This window comes from Palaemon carinicauda, chromosome 3, assembly GCF_036898095.1.
Source record: "Palaemon carinicauda isolate YSFRI2023 chromosome 3, ASM3689809v2, whole genome shotgun sequence".
NCBI classification, from domain to species: domain Eukaryota; kingdom Metazoa; phylum Arthropoda; class Malacostraca; order Decapoda; family Palaemonidae; genus Palaemon; species Palaemon carinicauda.
In genome coordinates, this window is record NC_090727.1 from 19,954,862 (window position 1) to 19,976,240 (window position 21,379).

The 21,379-nt window shown below is 37.2% G+C and overlaps 1 protein-coding gene across 1 annotated transcript in view; it reads right to left on the reverse strand.

Annotated features, from left to right (window-relative positions):
- Positions 1 to 4,636: 4,636 nt before the first annotated feature.
- Positions 4,637 to 21,379, reverse strand: part of LOC137630963 (E3 SUMO-protein ligase ZBED1-like) — a 50,708-nt gene continuing 33,965 nt past the window's right edge. Inside the window, exon 5 of the mRNA XM_068362494.1 lies at positions 4,637 to 4,772. Coding sequence (XP_068218595.1) covers positions 4,637 to 4,772 — 136 coding nt within the window. The remainder of the gene's footprint in view (positions 4,773 to 21,379) is intronic.

Consider the following 21,379-nt stretch of genomic DNA (forward strand, 5'->3'; position numbering starts at 1 on the left):
CATCCACCATCATGTTCTCTCTTATCATCATTCCATCCACCATCATGTTCTCTCTTTTCATCCTTCCATCCACCATCATGTTCTCTCTTATCATCATTCCATCCACCATCATGTTCTCTCTTTTCATCCTTCCATCCACCATCATGTTCTCTCTTTTCATCCTTCCATCCACCATCATGTTCTCTCTTTTCATCCTTCCATCCACCATCATGTTCTCTCTTTTCATCCTTCCATCCACCATCATGTTCTCTCTTTCCATCCTTCCATCCACCATCATGTTCTCTCTTATCATCATTCCATCCACCATCATGTTCTCTCTTTTCATCCTTCCATCCACCATCATGTTCTCTCTTTTCATCCTTCCATCCACCATCATGTTCTCTCTTTCCATCCTTCCATCCACCATCATGTTCTCTCTTATCATCATTCCATCCACCATCATGTTCTCTCTTTTCATCCTTCCATCCACCATCATGTTCTCTCTTTTCATCCTTCCATCCACCATCATGTTCTCTCTTTCCATCCTTCCATCCACCATCATGTTCTCTCTTTTCATCCTTCCTTCCACCATCATGTTCTCTCTTTTCATCCTTCCATCCACCATCATGTTCTCTCTTATCATCATTCCATCCACCATCATGTTCTCTCTTTTCATCCTTCCATCCACCATCATGTTCTCTCTTTTCATCCTTCCATCCACCATCATGTTCTCTCTTTTCATCCTTCCATCCACCATCATGTTCTCTCTTTTCATCCTTCCATCCACCATCATGTTCTCTCTTTCCATCCTTCCATCCACCATCATGTTCTCTCTTATCATCATTCCATCCACCATCATGTTCTCTCTTTTCATCCTTCCATCCACCATCATGTTCTCTCTTTTCATCCTTCCATCCACCATCATGTTCTCTCTTTCCATCCTTCCATCCACCATCATGTTCTCTCTTTTCATCCTTCCATCCACCATCATGTTCTCTCTTTTCAGCCTTCCATCCACCATCATGTTTTTTCTTTTCATCCTTCCTTCCACCATCATGTTCTCGTTTTTCATCCTTCCATCCACCATCATGTTCTCGTTTTTCATCCTTCCATCCACCATCATGTTCTCTCTTTTCATCCTTCCATCCACCATCATGTTCTCTTTTTTCATCCTTCCATCCACCATCATGTTCTCTCTTTTCATCCTTCCATCCTCCATCATGTTCTTTCTTTTTAGCCTTCCATCCACCATCATGTTCTTTCTTTTCATCCTTCCATCCACCATCATGTTCTCTCTTTTCATCCTTCCATCCACCATCATGTTCTCTCTTTTCAGCCTTCCATCCACCATCATGTTCTCTCATTTCAGCCTTCCATCCACCATCATGTTCTCTCTTTCCATCCTTCCATCCACCATCATGTTCTCTCTTTTCATCCTTCCATCCACCATCATGTTCTCTCTTTTCAGCCTTCCATCCACCATCATGTTCTCTCTTTTCAGCCTTCCATCCACCATCATGTTCTCTCTTTTCATCCTTCCATCCACCATCATGTTCTCTCTTTTCATCCTTCCATCCACCATCATGTTCTCTCTTTCCATCCTTCCATCCACCATCATGTTCTCTCTTTTCAGCCTTCCATCCACCATCATGTTCTCTCATTTCAGCCTTCCATCCACCATCATGTTCTCTCATTTCATCCTTCCATCCACCATCATGTTCTCTCATTTCATCCTTCCATCCACCATCATGTTCTCTCTTTTCATCCTTCCATCCACCATCATGTTCTCTCTTTTCATCCTTCCATCCACCATCATGTTCTCTCTTTTCAGCCTTCCATCCACCATCATGTTTTCTCTTTTCATCCTTCCTTCCACCATCATGTTCTCTCTTTTCATCCTTCCATCCTCCATCATGTTCTTTCTTTTTAGCCTTCCATCCACCATCATGTTCTTTCTTTTCATCCTTCCATCCACCATCATGTTCTCTCTTTTCAGCCTTCCATCCACCATCATGTTCTCTCATTTCAGCCTTCCATCCACCATCATGTTCTCTCTTTCCATCCTTCCATCCACCATCATGTTCTCTCTTTTCATCCTTCCATCCACCATCATGTTCTCTCTTTTCAGCCTTCCATCCACCATCATGTTCTCTCTTTTCAGCCTTCCATCCACCATCATGTTCTCTCTTTTCATCCTTCCATCCACCATCATGTTCTCTCTTTTCATCCTTCCATCCACCATCATGTTCTCTTTTTTCATCCTTCCATCCACCATCATGTTCTCTCTTTTCATCCTTCCATCCACCATCATGTTCTCTCTTTTCATCCTTCCATCCACCATCATGTTCTCTCTTTTCATCCTTCCATCCACCATCATGTTCTCTCTTTTCAGCCTTCCATCCACCATCATGTTCTCTCTTTTCATCCTTCCATCCACCATCAAGTTCTCTCATTTCAGCCTTCCATCCACCATCATGTTCTCTCTTTTCATCCTTCCATCCACCATCATGTTCTCTCTTTTCATCCTTCCATCCACCATCATGTTCTCTCTTTCCATCCTTCCATCCACCATCATGTTCTCTCTTTTCAGCCTTCCATCCACCATCATGTTCTCTCTTTTCATCCTTCCATCCACCATCATGTTCTCTCTTTCCATCCTTCCATCCACCATCATGTTCTCTCTTTTCAGCCTTCCATCCACCATCATGTTCTCTCATTTCAGCCTTCCATCCACCATCATGTTCTCTCATTTCATCCTTCCATCCACCATCATGTTCTCTCATTTCATCCTTCCATCCACCATCATGTTCTCTCTTTTCATCCTTCCATCCACCATCATGTTCTCTCTTTTCATCCTTCCATCCACCATCATGTTCTCTCTTTTCAGCCTTCCATCCACCATCATGTTTTCTCTTTTCATCCTTCCTTCCACCATCATGTTCTCTCTTTTCATCCTTCCATCCTCCATCATGTTCTTTCTTTTTAGCCTTCCATCCACCATCATGTTCTTTCTTTTCATCCTTCCATCCACCATCATGTTCTCTCTTTTCAGCCTTCCATCCACCATCATGTTCTCTCATTTCAGCCTTCCATCCACCATCATGTTCTCTCTTTCCATCCTTCCATCCACCATCATGTTCTCTCTTTTCATCCTTCCATCCACCATCATGTTCTCTCTTTTCAGCCTTCCATCCACCCTCATGTTCTCTCTTTTCAGCCTTCCATCCACCATCATGTTCTCTCTTTCCATCCTTCCATCCACCATCATGTTCTCTCTTTTCATCCTTCCATCCACCATCATGTTCTCTCTTTCCATCCTTCCATCCACCATCATGTTCTCTCTTTTCAGCCTTCCATCCACCATCATGTTCTCTCTTTTCATCCTTCCATCCACCATCAAGTTCTCTCATTTCAGCCTTCCATCCACCATCATGTTCTCTCTTTTCATCCTTCCATCCACCATCATGTTCTCTCTTTTCATCCTTCCATCCACCATCATGTTCTCTCTTTCCATCCTTCCATCCACCATCATGTTCTCTCTTTTCAGCCTTCCATCCACCATCATGTTCTCTCATTTCAGCCTTCCATCCACCATCATGTTCTCTCATTTCAGCCTTCCATCCACCATCATGTTCTCTCATTTCAGCCTTCCATCCACCATCATGTTCTCTCATTTCATCCTTCCATCCACCATCATGTTCTCTCTTTTCATCCTTCCATCCACCATCATGTTCTCTCTTTTCATCCTTCCATCCACCATCATGTTCTCTCTTTTCAGCCTTCCATCCACCATCATGTTTTCTCTTTTCATCCTTCCTTCCACCATCATGTTCTCTCTTTTCATCCTTCCATCCACCATCATGTTCTCTCTTTTCATCCTTCCATCCACCATCATGTTCTCTCATTTCATCCTTCCATCCACCATCATGTTCTCTCTTATCATCATTCCATCCACCATCATGTTCTCTCTTTTCATCCTTCCATCCACCATCATGTTCTCTCTTTTCATCCTTCCATCCACCATCATGTTCTCTCTTTTCATCCTTCCATCCACCATCATGTTCTCTCTTTTCATCCTTCCATCCACCATCATGTTCTCTCTTTTCATCCTTCCATCCACCATCATGTTCTCTCTTTCCATCCTTCCATCCACCATCATGTTCTCTCTTTCCATCCTTCCATCCACCATCATGTTCTCTCTTTTCAGCCTTCCATCCACCATCATGTTCTCTCATTTCAGCCTTCCATCCACCATCATGTTCTTTATTTTCAGCCTTCCATCCACCATCATGTTTTCTCTTTTCATCCTTCCTTCCACCATCATGTTTTCTCTTTTCATCCTTCCTTCCACCATCATGTTCTCGTTTTTCATCCTTCCCTCCACCATCATGTTCTCTCATTTCATCCTTCCATCCACCATCATGTTCTCTCTAATCATCATTCCATCCACCATCATGTTCTCTCTTTTCATCCTTCCATCCACCATCATGTTCTCTCTTTTCATCCTTCCATCCACCATCATGTTCTCTCTTTTCATCCTTCCATCCACCCTCATGTCCTATCTTTTCATCCTTCCATCCACCCTCATGTTCTCTCTTTTCATCCTTCCTTCCACCTCTCCTCATCTCCTGTTTTTTCATCCTCCCTCCCACCCACCTTATCGCCTCTTTGTATCCTCCTTTCCACCCTCCTCATCTCTTCTCTTCTCATCCCATCCACTCATCTGCACCCCTCCCTTCCTCTCATCCTCCTTTTCACCTTCCTGACCCCTTCTCTCCCTCTCATCCCCACTCCTAGAATGAGAAGAAGTGAGAAGGTGAAGGAGGTGTAGGGAATAATGAGTATAAGCGTGAAGGTGAAGGAAGTGAAAGGAAGAATTAGAGGAAGAGAGAAGGTGGGGAGAGTTGAAGGAGAAGGGAGAAGGCGTGGAAGATGGAGGGAAGAATGAGAAATAGGGAAAATGTTAGTAAGGTTGGAGGAAGAATCAGAAGGGATAAACTTTGGAAGGTGGAGGTAAGAATCAGAAGAAGGGAGAAAGTGAGAAAGGTGGAAGGAAGAATGAAAAAGGAGAACTTGAGGAAGGTTGAGGGAACAATTTAAAAAAGAAGAAATTGAATAAGGTTGAAGGAAGAATGAAGAGAATATGTGGAAAGTGGAAGGAAGAATGAGAAGAAGGGAGAAGCTGAGTAATGTGAAAGGAAGAGGGAGAAGGGAGAAGGTGTGGAAGATGGAGGGAAGAATAAAAAATAGGGAGTATGTGAGTAAGTTGGATGGAAGAATGAGGAGGGATAATGTGTGGAAGATGGAAGGAAGAATGAGTAGAAGGGAAAGGGTGAGTAAGATGGAAGGAAGAATGTGAAGGGGAAGGTATGGAAGGTGGAAGAAAAGAATAAGAAGAAGGGAGAATGTGAGTAAGATGGAAGGGAGAAGGTGTGGAAGGTGGAAGAAAGAATAAGAAGAAGGGAGAAGGTGTGGGAGGTGGATGGAAGAAGTAGAAGGAGGGAGGAGGATAGAAAGGTGGAAAGAAGGATATCGATTGCTTACCTCTACTGTAGATATTATTTAGTTATTCCTTCTTGCCATATTGCTTTTGGCTAATTTTTCATGGCCGGATGCCCTTCCTGCCGCCAACCAAAGAAGAATTCCTTCTTGGCACCTGCACTAAACACAACTCAATCTGAAGTAATGTTTGTTTTTTATCAGGGTTAGTATTAAAAAATGTCACTAGATCTTCCAGAGACCCTTTGGAGCCAGCCTAGCTTTCTGTCTGTATCTCCGGAACATCCTCACGCACATAGACAATACGAAAGAAGGAGATCGGATTGCCATCGGTATTCCTTGAAGAAGCCTTTGGAGACTTCTGCTTCAGGCTCCAATCACACACACACACACACACACACACACACAGAGGGAGAGAGAGAGAGAGAGAGAGAGAGAGAGAGAGAGAGAGAGAGAGAGAGAGAGTCTTTCTCATCTTCTGAAAACGAATCTAACATCTTTATTGTATATTCCCTTCCCCGTAGGAGGAAGTCTTGTAAAGATTTTACTGAAAGAGAATAAATGTCAAAGATTTAAGAAGACGAATCATGATGATCATGATTAGAGGAGGGTGTGACTCTTTCTCGTATCCAGAGATTTCGAAGAGAAAATTGGCCTGAAGACGTTTTGAAGCCCTAACTCCATCGATGAAATTAACGGACAATTTTCTCTCTCTCTCTCTCTCTCTCTCTCTCTCTCTCTCTCTCTCTCTCTCTCTGTCTGTCAGTGAACGCAGAGAGAGAGAGAGAGTGGTAATTTGCCGTTGCCTCTCTCTGAGTATTCTTGGTGAGGGCTAATTATAATGGACTCTCTCTCTCTCTCTCTCTCTCTCTCTCTCTCTCTCTCTCTCTCTCTCTCTCTCTCTCTCTCTCTCTCCGGGCGAGCCTCGAGAGATCTGAAAACGCATGGAATGATTATGTACATGGTGGTCAGTCGACTTCAGTGTTTTTATCCATTTTAAAAGATAACAGATAAGAAATATAACATGTGATGACAATTAGAGATTCTCCGTTATGTTGTGTGACACTTTTATCGTGATGAGCTTCCAGTTTAGTATTCTGTGTACTGTAACGAGATACCTGATGAATACAAGTTCCATGATAGTGGTGAACTTTTCTTGCAGTTTGATAGTGGGGAGTCTGATGAAGATAGACTACTTATGTTCGCAACAAATAAAGGCCTCGATGACTTAGTTAATGTAAAACACTGGGCGGGTGATGGAAAATTCAAGTGCGCCCCATCTCTATTCTATCTGTTGTACACGCTACATATTCAAGTGAGTCCACTCAGTGTTCCACGATTATTTGCATTGCTGCCAAACAAGAAGCAAGAATCTTATAACCTTCTTTTTAACCAAGTTAAGGAATTACGGCCAGGAATGAACCCCGTAACCATCATGGTGGATTTTGAAAAAGCACATATTAATAGCTTCAAATCTGTTTTTCCTAGTACTTCCGTTTCATGCTGTCTTTTTCATTTATCTCAAAATGTTTACAGAAAAGTGTGTGAAATTGTCTTCAAAGAGAGGTACCATCATGACACTGAGTTCAGCATTAAAATAAGATGTTTTCCATCGTTAGCATTTCTTCCTCATAATGATGTAATTGATGGATTCGAAAACTTGTTGACGATGACGATCTTCCTCAAGAACTAGTGTCTTATTTTGAAATACCGTACATAGGATGTTTGCGAGGTAGAGGAGTTAGACACCGCAGAACACCACCTTTGTTTCCTATAGATAGTTGGAGTGTACACTTATGGATGGAATCCGAGATGCCTCGCACAGATAACCATTTCGAGGGCTATCACAATGCCTTGCAAAGCTCTCTAAGTTGTACCCATCCAAATATATGGAAGTTAATTACTGCCTTAAAAAAGGAAGACCACTTGGCCCAAATGAAAAAGATTCAATTTGATTGTGGCGAGATTTGTGAAAAAAAGAAGACGTATAAAAATATAAACAAACGACTGCAGACAATCATTGAGCGATACAGCGGCCAAAGTAAAGTTCTTAAGATCGATAGCTAAAAACTTGCCGCATTATTAAATTTTCTAATCTTCAATGATTTTAATTTTTGTATATATTCTTATATCATACTTTGGTATGATTACATTTTATCCATTTTAAATATTACTTATATGCTTTGTATTAATAAAATATGTTGACATGGCATTTAGTAATATTCGTTTTCCGTAATTTTTAGTTAATGAATATCTGTGTTTTTATCTTTAAAAAAGTAGAACTTTATTTCTTAAATAAAAATCATATAGACACTGAAAAAGTTAATGTATATCTACTTTTTTTTCTAAAATCTATTTTCTTGAATAAAAATCATTTTATTCAATGAATAAAGAAAAGTGTGGTAGTGAAATTACCAGGGATCAAATTTACCGGGAGTCAAATTATCGGAGTCAAATTACCGGGAGTCAAATTATCGGTAACCCCTGTGTGTATTTATACACACATATATATATATATATATATATATATATATATATATATATATACATATATATATATATATATATATATATATATATATGATAAATTTTACTAATGTAGACTTCATTTTCATATTCAAATAAGGTCGGGATCAGAGACCCAAGAAGCAACTCAAAGATAATAACTTCCGGTCGGTCAGGGAATCGAAGCCGAGCCCGAGAAACTGAGGTGACAGGGACATGCCATCTAGGTATATGGGTATAGTCTGAGTTGGTCAATTAATGTATAACTAATGGTGTTCGCAACTATATACATCAGTTAGTCATTTTACTACAATGTTATTCAGCCAATGTTTTGAGTTACATTTGTAAGGTTTTCTACATAATAAGTGTTCCCCAAAACCGAGCACTTTTGAGTGAAGGGCTTTGTTAGATGAAAATGATGCATAAACCACTTCTCATCACTTCTGTGATATGATGAAAAAAAAATAGCCCTTTTTTTCTCCGAAGTTTTTATTTTTCATCTTTTTTTTTATATGGCTCTTGTTGTATATGCATAGTTATTCCTCAGTTTTGAAGAATTGTTACGGACAGACATATGGAATATCTCCCTCCATGCACATATACGTATCACTGCCTACTTTTGCAACAAGTTTAACAGAAATCCCTCCAACCATTTGATAGTTGCGTTGGCAAAATAAATATAAGAAGTTCGCTGATGGAAAAATACACGGATCATCTTCGTGTTAATCTATACATAAACGTTTACCTTTATAAGTCTGATCAAAATCCCTTAATCCCTTTAGATCGAGGGATTTATGATAAGAGGTTAGGGATTAGGTGTGACAGTGTCACTGACTGCCGTCTTTGGCTGTAAGAGATTAAGAAGAGAGAAGGAAATGTAGACATTGATTTCTCCATATATAAATACCAGGACAAAATATAAATATGAAGTCAGTGTTTCCCAACGGGAGTATTGCTTCCCATGTTCTCTGATACAAATAATACAAACAGTGTACTGAATCTCGACTGTACTGTATTAGCTTACTCTAAATCAGTGATTCTTAAACTGGGGGGCGCGCCCCCCTAGGGGGCTCAAGTAGTTAAAATAGTAACAATGAAAATAAAAATGTAGTAATTATGATGGCTTTTGTTTTACAATACTACATAAATATGGATAAATCAATTACTAAGGAATATGTGTAATATTTTTTGATGTGGTCATGATCCTGAATGATTGTATTAAGAGTAAAAATTATGTTTATTTTTGCAGTAATTTGTATTTTTTCCAGTATTTTCTACCAATGTAATAACTTTAATCTGTATAATGCTAAAACAGTGAAAAAAGATTATGATAAAATTTTGTTTCACCATAATATATTTATTTTACCCATTTTCTATGAACAATGTTTATTTTATTGAAATAATACTTTCTACTTTGGCAGAAATTTTAAGGGGGGAGGGGGGGCATGGGATCTATGGCTAATGCAGAAGGGGGGCGCAAGGCAAAAAAGTTTTAAGAACCACTGAAGAGAGTCCATGTTCATCAGCAGCTAACTTTTCTTTGGGAGTGGGTGGGTCGTTTCTTAGCATTATTATTGATTTTTTAAGTAATAGATCTCAAAGAGTTGTTGTTGATGGGCACCATAGTGATTATAGGAATGTGATATCCGGTGTTCCACAGGGTAGTGTTCTTGGCCCATTACTTTTCATACTATATACACATGACATGTGGTTTGGCCTAGAAAACAAGCTTGTTGCATATGCAGATGATGCTACTCTCTTTGCATCAATTCCATCCCCTGAATGTAGATCTAGGGTTGGTGAATCCCTTAATAGAGATTTAGCTAGAATTAGTGCATGGTGCAAATTATGGGGTATGAAGTTGAATCCTAACAAAACTCAAAGTATGATTGTAAGTAGGTCAAGGACGGTGGTTCCTCAACATCCGGATCTCAGTATTGATAATGTTTCTTTAAATATGTATGACTCTTTCAAAATTTTAGGTGTGATTCTCGACAGTAAATTTACTTTTGAGAAACATATAAGGTCTGTGTCTTCTTCAATTTCACAAAAAATAGGCTTATTGAGAAAGTCTTTCAAGATTTTCGGTGATCAATCTATTCTGAAGAAGTGTTTTAATTCTTTCATTCTACCTTGTTTTGAGTATTGTTCTCCTGTCTGGTCTTCAGCTGCTGATTCTCATCTTAATTTGTTGGACAGAAACTTACGGTCTATTAAATTTCTTATTCCTGATCTAGATATTAATCTCTGGCACCGTCGTTCAATTAGTTCATTATGTATGTTGCATAAGATTTTTCACAACTCTGACCATCCTTTACATTCAGATCTCCCTGGACAATTCTATCCTGTTCGTAATACTAGGCAGGCAGTTAATTCTAATAGCCAGGCCTTCTCCATCACGAGGCTCAATACTACGCAGTACTCTAGAAGTTTTATTCCAGCTGTGACCAAGTTGTGGAATGATCTTCCTAATCGGGTGGTTGAATCAGTAGAACTTCAAAAGTTCAAAGTTGGAGCAAATGCTTTTTTGTTGACCAGGCGGACATAGTCTTTTTATAGTTTATTTATGACATATTTGTTTTTGATGTTGTTGATAGTTTATTATATGACATGTCTGTTTTGACGTTGTTTCTTATTTTAGAATGATTTATTGTTAATTTGTTCTCTTCATTTATTTATTTCCTTATTTCCTTTCCTCACTGGGCTATTTTTCCCTGTTGGAGCCCCTGGGCTTATAGCATCTTGCTTTTCCAACTAGGGTTGTAGCTTGGATAGTAATAATAATAATAATAATAATACTGGTCATTTTAAGATATCTCAAAGTAGGATTAACATTTTAATCTACCATACTTTAAACATCTGTGTAAAACCTCAAAGTAAAATTTTTATTTTAAAAAAAAACTGACAAATTTTAGAAAAAATGCAAATCGACGATGACAGTTGCGAATGTTATTGCCTTACTTTGCAATGGTAGGATAGTTTTTCTACCATTTTATGTATTTACCCTCTCTCTCTCTCTCTCTCTCTCTCTCTCTCTCTCTCTCTCTCTCTCTCTCTCTCTCTCTCTCTCTCTCTCTCTCTCTCTCTCTCTCTCTCTTTCATGCAGGATCTCCAATTAGAAGAGTGCAATCAGTCGTGTGCATGGTAGTATATATTTGTATGGGTCACATTTTTAAAACGGGTTTATACCTCGTCACTGTCCAAATGAATATCTCTCCACTTTTGAAAACACCATCAAAAGGGGGACGAGGAAGTTCCTTACCAAAAATCAAACTCCCAATTCTAGCAGCAATCACTGGTTCCAATCTACTAATTGCCAGGACTTGGACAACAATGATGTGATTTTATTTTATTTTATTTTATTTTTTTTTATTTTTTTTTTTTTTTAAATTGTGACTTACATTTTATAATGATATTTTCAAGAACAAAAATGGTTATCTTCCGTTCCAGTTTCCTATCTTCGATCTTGCTGCCAAATCTCGTAAGAATTTTAGATCAAATTAAGTAGGCTACACCACTGGAACCTTAACGTAATTATAATGTAGTTTTAGTGAATTTTATATTGAGATGAAAAATCAGAAGAAATGTCATATATCCGTAAATAGATCCATTATTTGGGTGATCACCTATGGCTGTGTGATAATTAATGACCATAATTTAGAATAAAGCTTTCACCGAATGAATAATTTTAAAAGTTCAAAAGCACGATTCTTCACCATAAAATTTCACGAATTTACCAAATAATTCTAGTGAAATATTATTATTATTATTATTATTATTATTATTATTATTATTATTATTATTATTATTATTATTGTTATGTTGATTCCATCAAGTTTTAAAATGATTTAAGTATAGATGAAATCCAGCAATAAAATATACTCTTGCTTAAGGTTACAATTAAAATGTAATGACATTAATGAATATATTTGTCATTTTTGCATGAGGTGGGCGGGGAGAGGCGACAAGGTTGTCAAGATCAGACTTTGTAAAATTCCTGCGCTTACTAATATAGAAAACACACACACACACACACACACACTCACACACACTATATATATATATATATATATGTATGTATATATATATATATATATATATGTATGTATATATATATATATATATATATATATATATATATATATATATATATATATAAATTTACACACACATACTGTAGTCCATGTATCACTTCCGTAGAGCAGGACGTACATTTCCACGTTTTGTTCCATAAATATTCGAAGTCTCTTCCCAATTTAATATTGACACCCATCTACCTTCCTTGCCTACCCGCTCTGCAACTAACTTCTTCTCTCATTATACCATAATTCATAAGGGTTGTTTCCAAATACTTATAAGAATCAAGCGATTCTGTTCTTTCAAGACCCGAATTGAAATCTTGCTCTATCTTTCCGGTATCCTTTTATTCTTGCTTACATTTTGTTTCCCCTCTTTTCTTTTTCAAACGACTTCAAGAAGAGATAGAGAGGCAATACCTGTTTAATTTCCTATATACAAATGAGTCAGTACATTTGTTTGACATTTCTCTTCCATTTTTGTTATTCGATGTTTTCTTTACTCTTTTATCAGAGAGAACTTTGATCTTTAATTTTTCGATAGATTAGACGTTTTATCCTTCTGTCCCGCAACGCATATAGAATTACATTTAGTATGCATTTCCATAACAAAATTGACAAAATTTCTCATACGGCACCATTATGATATTTTTGAAGCTTTGAAAAATTAACGCCATACAAATCCTAAAGTATCCTTCCCATTATTCAGGATACCAATGATTTATGAGGTTATTACAGCTCTCAAAATCCATATTTCGGTAAGGTCATAGAAATGAATGCCGTTTAATATTTTTCCTTGTGAATGAAAAACCGTTTTACCAATCAAGGGGACTTAAAATGCGTAGGAATACAAGCGATTTTCAATTCCATCCATTTACAGATGAAAATTCCCATTAATCTTTCTCTCCGTAATGCGAAAGTAGCGTTATCAATCAAGCCTAGTGGACTTAAATTGACTTGTTTGCCCAATCGGTTAACAGCCTTATAGGAATATTGCCTCCTTTCTTGATCAATACTTCATAAATAAAGGTGTTAGTCATTACGTACTATCGACGCTTTCTTTTGGATCGATTTCTTTGGCCGAAGGTTATTTGTGGTTCCGAAGGATTCAGTGCCCAAAACAGTCGCTTCAGCTTGCTTGATTGCATAAATATTCACTATATTGATCATAGAATAAATGGAATTTGCGTCTGGACGAATTCTGCTGATAAAAACCACAAGACTTCAAACGCATTGCAAGTGTAAATCAGGGGAGGAAATGCCCAAAAATATCTACATACTACTATGTCCAGATGATATTACTAGTAAAGAAATTTCTCTGAAACCAGACCAATTGGCATGAAAAATGAACACCATAATATGAAAGCCTCAGTCGTTATTATGATAAAAATATAATTAGATAGGCCTACAGGAAAAAAGATTGAAGGATTCCCCATTAACTTGGCAGATATTTACGAGAATGTAGGAGGTAGGTAGTAGGTTGGCCAAGGCACCAGCCACCCGTTGAGATACTACCGCTAGAGATTTATGGGGTCCTTTGACTGGTCAGACAGTACTACATTGGATCCTTCTCTCTGGTCACGGTTCATTTTCCCTTTGCCTACACATACACCGAATAGTCTGCCTATTCTTTACAGATTCTCCTCTGTTCTCATACACCTGACAGCACTGAGACTACCCAACAATTCTTCTTCACCCAAGGGGTTACAGCACTGTCATTGCTCAGTAGCCACTTTCTACTAGGTAAGGGTAGAAGAGGCTATTTAGCTATGGTGAGCCGCTCTTCTAGGAGGACACTCCAAAATCAAACCATCGTTTCTAGTCTTGTGTAGAGCCATAGCCGCTGTACCATGGTCTTCCACTGTCTTGGGTTAGAGTACACTTTGGCACACTATTGTATCTCATTTCTTTTCCTCTTGTTTTGTTAGTTTTTTTATAGTTTATACAGGAAATATTTTTGGCTGTTGTTACTGTTCTTAAAATATTTAATTTTTTCTTGCTTCCTTTCCTCACTGGGCTATTTTCCCAGTTGGACACCCTGAGCTTATAGCATCCTGCTTTTCCAACGGTTGTTGCTGAGCAAGTAATAATAATAATAATAATAATAATAATAATAATAATAATAATGTAAAATGATGAGATCCAATGAAAGATAAATTTTACAAATAAAAAGTAGATAAATGACCTAGAGAAAAAGGCCCTCAAATTTCCTTCGTTTTTATTACGACGGAATGAATTACATAAACTAATTGGAATTGTATCCTATCCAAAAGGATAGAAGATATAGGCCTACGTTTTGCTGTCCTCAAAATGATTTACATGGGCCTACGCCGTGTTGTTTTACGGCTTATTTAATGAACACACAACTCTTGTTTATGGGCTACTGACTAAAACAAACGTCGGGATGTGGGCTTAACTTACGGTTGTTGCCAAAAGGATCTGCATCACCATCAAAGGTCACCAGAGTTATGGATTAGGCCTACAGCATATTTACTTACACCAAAGGCTGCTTATTATTATTATTATTAAATGCTAAGCTACAACCCTAGTTGGAAAATCTGGATGCTATAAGCCCAGGGGCCCCAACAGGGAAATTAGCCCAGTGAGGAAAGGAAATAAGGAAAAATAAATTATTTTAATAGTAACAACATTAAAACAAATATTTCCTATATAAACAATGAAAATTTTAACAAAACAACAGGAAGAGAAACTAGATAGAACAGTGTTCCCTAGTGTACCCTCAAGCGAGAGAACTCTAACCCAAGACAGTGGAAGACCATGGTACAGAGGCTATGGCAATACCCAAGACTAGAGAACAATGGTTTGATTTTGGAGTGTCCTTCTCCTAGAAGAGCTGCTTACCATAGCTGAAGAGTCTCTTCTATCCTTACCAAGAGGAAAGTAGCCATTGAACAATTAGAGAGCAGTAGTTAACCCCTTGAGTGAAGAATAATTGTTTGGCAATCTCAGTGTTGTCAGGTGTATGAGGACAGGAGAATCTGTAAAGAACAGGCCAGACTATTCGGTGTCTGTGTAGGCAAAGAGAAAGGACCGTAACCAGATAGAAGGGTCCTATGTAGTACTGCCTGGCCAGTCAAAGGAGCCCATAACTCTCTAGCGGTAGTATCTCAAAGGGCGGCTGGTGCCCTGACCATCTTACTACCAGGCTTACATACACTCCGAATATCACCAAGTAAAAAAAAAGGGATAATGAAGTTGAACAAACTACCAGAAGAAAAAGACTAACAAACAGGTCTTCCTTAGATAAAAAGTTGGTAGGAAAAAAATGTGCCATTAATTTCTCTGAACGACATCGGTCAGAAACGATCCATGCCAACTAATGGACAAGTTGGGCTAGTGTTGGGGAGCTTAAGAATATTTAAGATCCCGATTAAAGAAAAATAAGTTCATTCGTCTTAGGTTATCGAAACCTCAGACGCCAAGGCCCAAGATGGAATGCCAACGGCCACACCCGCTTGCAAAGCGAAGAATTTGATTGGTTCACATAATTATAATGTTCGTGTCGTCCATTTAATTCAACTAGGTGATTCACAGTTAAAATAAGACTTTATGTTTTATATGATGTTCGGAACTTTTTCCACACAAAATAAATTTTAGATATTATTGATTTTAATCTAAGTTACGACGTCAAAGTTTAAACTGGTCCTTAAGATTGCTTGTGTTCATAATGTGGAAATTTCAATGTAAGGGTTAAAATAAATATACGTTCTTTCGTATGATGAAAAGAGGACTTCACGTTTTCTCTGAAATGCATTTCAAGTGAATAATAATACATCAAAGAAAGCGAAATCGCGAACTCCCTAATCCCAAAAGATACTTATCGAAATGCACCAAAAAATCCTTTGAAGGTTTCAGATCCCTCTCCTGCGGCCCCGAATTTGAAACAATTGATCCTTTGAAGTGGCGTAATTTAAACATTTCCCTTTCCACTATCTAGGATTATGCAGCGCTTGATTAGACGAATATTTTCGCTGAAAATTTTCCTCATAATGAGTTTACATGGGCAAATTTGTCTTATTTTCCTCCTTGTTTGTCAGTGGCTGAAAGAGAGACTGTCTCGAAGTTCTTTCGTGCGTCTTTGAAATATGCTGTCGGTTTCCTGGAATGAAATTCTTTTATGCTTATATCTATCCATATCTCCTTCGTAGTAGACTGGTACTTTGTCCAAAATAAAAGGCTATTTTATTTTTACATCTTATTACTATAGTTTAAAGATCATAATTTTTATTATTGTGATACTTTGTTGTAGGCCTTGAGAAAAGGTTCACTGAATATTAATATATTATTGGTAGGGTTTCATGTACATTGTTAAAGATGATTTTGTGACATGGAAGAGAGGGAGAGAGATTTACCTTAACGATAATATATATGCAAAACTCCAGGTCTTTTTCAGTCTCCCGAACAGACCTTGAAATTATTAAAGAAAAAGTGTTCACATACTCAAGCGGCAAAGTGAAAGTCCAAAATTTATTATTTGTGCATTGAAATAAGGAATTCTATAGCGCTAACAGCTACGAGAATTTGAGTTAATGATGAGTTATTTATCTAAAAGAAAATCTATATATGTAAAAGAAACTCAACTCTAATATGAATGAGAGTAGTTTAACTCCTGTTCATTCTCTCGATTCCAAAAATAAGCACAATAACTTGCATAAATAAACATTCAACATTTGCATATGAATATTGATAACGGTAATGACCTACAGCTTTCCAAAGGCTGATGAAAGATATTCGTTAAACCTATTCTTTCCAGAGATTGGAATTAAGTTGTCTTCGTTTTGTCTGTTGGATCAGGTGACAGTGATGATTCCATTCAATATTTGTCAAGAATTCTTTGAAATGTAGCTAATACAGACGATGTTCATTTTCCTGCATCTTTATTTGAGCCCTGGCATTTAGAACTTGAGTTGCTTACATTTCTATGTATTGCAAATGCATATGAGAGAGAGAGAGAGAGAGAGAGAGAGAGAGAGAGAGAGAGAGAGAGAGAGAGAGAGAGGAGAGGTAGATTTAAAAAGTGTGAATATTTAGATGATTAAATGAATACTTGAGGCTTCCTGTGAGCTTGTATAAAATGGATATTCATAATTAGCGAAAAATCGTACCCTTATCATATTCCTTCTGGAGAATAGGAGAGGGAGAGGATACATCTTTTAAAATCTTGAAAGTTAATTTCCCTCATTGTAACACATTATAATTTCCATTGTGTATTTGTTCGTGTGGTTTTTTGACGAACTCTATTGTTTATCTTTGCCTTTTCACCTCATTAGGAAGAGGAAAGGGCAATAAAAGCACGTTTCCGCGAAACCAGTGTTGACTGAGTGAATGAGGCAGTTGGTGGTTAGTAAAGCAGCATTTCTTGAATTCTCGATTATTTTTGGATTCTCTTACTTTCTCAAGCCTTCTATCTGAAAGGGGAAAAGAATTTTAAAAAGATTTTTTCTTTAAGGTGGTATTCGAACATATGTTCGCTATTACATTTTACTACCCTGCTTTCGTGTGAATCCCGCTGGGAAAGAAAAGTTTTTCCGTTTTTTTTTATTCGAATTCGTGATTTGCAGAAGAACTCTTATCCATAAGTGATAAAAAGAGATGCATTCAAAATGTCACTTTGGCTATTTAGGATAATTAATTATGGGGGTAGTATATCATGTGTTTTCTGTCACCATGCCAGGTCAGCTTTCCGCATTGCCTGTATTGGTAGAAAATATCCTTTAGGAGAAGGGTTTCCTGGAAGGATCAAGAGGTTGCGTCGATAACAAGGGAAAAACAAAGATATAGCCATCTTAATCTGTTATTTGTGGCCTATACTCTGACTATTAATTTTAAGGTATGAATAACGATGGTCCTAACTGTTTACTCATTTTATAAGGTGTAAATGGTCATTGTTTACTACATTTTTTTTTCATCGATACCCCGATCTGGCTCTTTTAATTTTTTCGAGAATGTTACCAAAGCTTAAAGTAAGAACCAAGTACAATAGAGCTCTCTAGCGTATGATCTGAAAATTACAATGTTTGGAAGGTCTGAATTGAGCTCTTGATTACTGTTCAGGGATCCAAACCAGGAATCCTGAAATCCTTCCATAAAAGGTTCCCTCTGAACGGACTGCAGTATTGCATAGAACCTGTGTCTGGCCAACAATGCAAGGGAACTATAACAAAAATAACCTAAGACCATACAACTGTTAATCACCTTGCTGATGCTGTTGACTCGTTTTCTTTATCCTGAAATTAGCAATGGTTAACTACGGAGATAGATATCTTTCTGTCTTATTTTGAATTGTTGAACCTACTTCTGTTTCCATTCTCTTAGTAATTCTGTTGATATCTGTAATCATTTCATACTGTATTATTCACTGAAGTAAGACCATATCTCTCTCTCTCTCTCTCTCTCTCTCTCTCTCTCTCTCTCTCTCTCTCTCTCTCTCTCTCTCTCTCTCTCTCTCAATTTGGATAACCCTTGACCTACTAATTTCATTAAAGCATAAAAATGCAGTTTTAAATTGCATGAACGGAAAAAATGCAGCGACAGAACAATTGCTAATTAACATTTCGAAATTCGTTGTTTGGATTTTATTACTTGAATGATTCCTCTCCCCGCTCCCCTCTCTCCTATCCACCCTTCCACCCTTCCTCGCTTCTTTCGCCATAAGATTCGAAAGCTAATTAGACTAATGCGTGTATACACGTTTTCCAGCTACCAAAATTCTATTAGATAGGAATGTTGTCGAGGCTAATCAGTAGGGCTTCTCGAAACTGTAGTCCATTATATCTCGACGAAGAACTAGATTTCGTCTATGTCAGCTTAAATGAGTTAAGGTATTCGGACAATGGTAGGATAAAGCACTTATTAATGTCAGAAAAAAATCATTATGGGGATAAATGTCAAGGAAGAAGTAGATAAAAAAAAGATGATCGTAATTCCAGAAAATAGCAAAATAAACCATTTAAAAAGATATATATTTTTACTGTTCATATTATACACACGATATGTCGATTGGACTGAAACACAAGCTTATCATATATTCAGATAATTCTACTCCGCAACTAATCAATCCCGTTAATATACACCTTTGCGTCAATAGGCATAAGCTATATATATATATATATATATATATATATATATATATATATATATATATATATATATATGTATATATATATATATATATATATATATATATATATATATATATATATATATATATATATATAGCTGCAAACCTTTATTGCTTCCTGTTACACTGGAGACGGTGTAATGGTATCTTTTAACTTCCTGGTGCCATACTTTGGCCCAAATAGCCAAAAATAAACAAGTATCACAAATAAATCTAAACTGCTGACAAAAATTAAGTTTTAACAACTTTGATTATATGCAAATAAAAAATTATTTAAATGTTTGCTACTTGTTACAAAGTATGTTTTCGAGATCATAAAAGATGCTAGAAAATTTCCCTTTCCTCTACATCCGTTCCAGCTTTTCTTCAACGAAGACATTGCCCATTTTCGTGTTTGCCTCACTCTTTGGGTGTATGTGTGTATGTTTTTACGTATGTGTGTTTGATTGGTTAGTGTCCCTCATCTCAAAATACTCAGAGCAGAATTGCTGGCTGCTATTACAGCAAAGACTTGAAAGAAAAGAAAAATCCTTGAATTAACAATCCTCTGGTTCTTCATTCTGGGACCTCCCCCCATTACACCATACACGGGATGTTAAAGCGAGAAATTTGTCTTTGGTTAATCAAGAACAAAAATAATAACGGTGCTAGACTTCCTTCGGCTTTCAATTTTATGTGGTCGGAACATAGGAATCACTGTGCTCTCTTAATGTTACCCAAGATTATTATATACGGACTAATTGAAATCTAGGTGTAAGCGAATAAGCATTCTAGAATCACTTGTTCAGTGAAGGAGATAGAAATTATATGAACCTTTTATGAATAAATCTTTAATATTACTATATTCTTTAGAAAAAAAGCTAACAACGTCAGTATAGTTAATTAAACCATCTTCATTACCTGATCAATTATTGGGCAATGAAACGAGTCGAAGGATGCAATAGAATTCAGCATGTAAGGCATTCCCCTAGACTTTTAAATCTATCGGGGAAGGGAGAGAATAGAGAAAGCAGGAAGGAACGAAAAGGAGTGGGCATATATGTAGGTTGCCATTGTCGTTCGCAAATGTTGAAAATGATGTTGACAATTTAATACTTTTTGTGTGTTCTTTCCTGTCTTGGAGAACGATTCATTTTCATGTCTAGATAGTGTAATGAAATAGATATCAGATTGGCGGATGGGGTATTTGAAACGAGAGAGAGAGAGAGAGAGAGAGAGAGAGAGAGAGAGAGAGAGAGAGAGAGAGAGAGAGAGAGAGAGAATATTTGAGATTCGGAGGGTTGGAAGTTAAAAGTTAGTGTTGATATTCCAATGTCAGCGGGTAAGAGGTGAAAGTCAACACAAACTTTGATGAAAGGGTTGCGACTAACTTTGTGGACCACCTGATTGAAAACTGTTGACGGAGGTACATGTTTTCCTATTTCGAAGGAGGATCTTATATTCATGTCCACTGCATTATTTACTTTCATTTTGTTTACTGAAGGCCATTTGATGCTGTTGCGAATATATAAATTCCTTTTAATATTTCTTTTTATTGGAGTAATCTTATTTCTCTATTAGCGCAGTTTTGAATATTCAGTTAATTTTTAGTTAGAAATTAAAAAAAAAAAAAGGACTACAATAATTTTTAAATAGAGAAATACTCTGCTGATTTATCTGGAAAATTTCCTTTTTGAAAGTCACTGTATGTTAATTAGTTAACCTGACGAATGTGATACATCAGCTTTTATTCCCATGGCTATTCAAGTTATTCGTGCTGAATAGGTCTAGTGAGCGAGAATTGAAGGAAATTGAGGCATTGATGCTGTGGCGGGCTATGAATTACTATTCCAGTCATAAAACGGACGTATATTAGTGTAGCTTATTTTAATGGTAACATTGATATAAATTACTACGTGCTTGGAGTAATCTGACTTTATGCACCATAATGTCCTAGCACAAGATTTATGATGCGTAACAACTCTTATTTATGAGCCAAAAAACATCTACTTTAGTCTTAGAAAATTTAAAAAAATAATTTCAAAACCTATCGAAATTAGTGGAATATTTAATTCCCTTTATGGGATGGGAGTGCCATCAGTGTAGGCATTACTTAAGGGTCTTTGCAGCGTCCTTTCGACCATTGGCTGCTCTAAAATTTGTTGTCTGCTACAATACCTCCGGTCCGGCTACCTCTGTT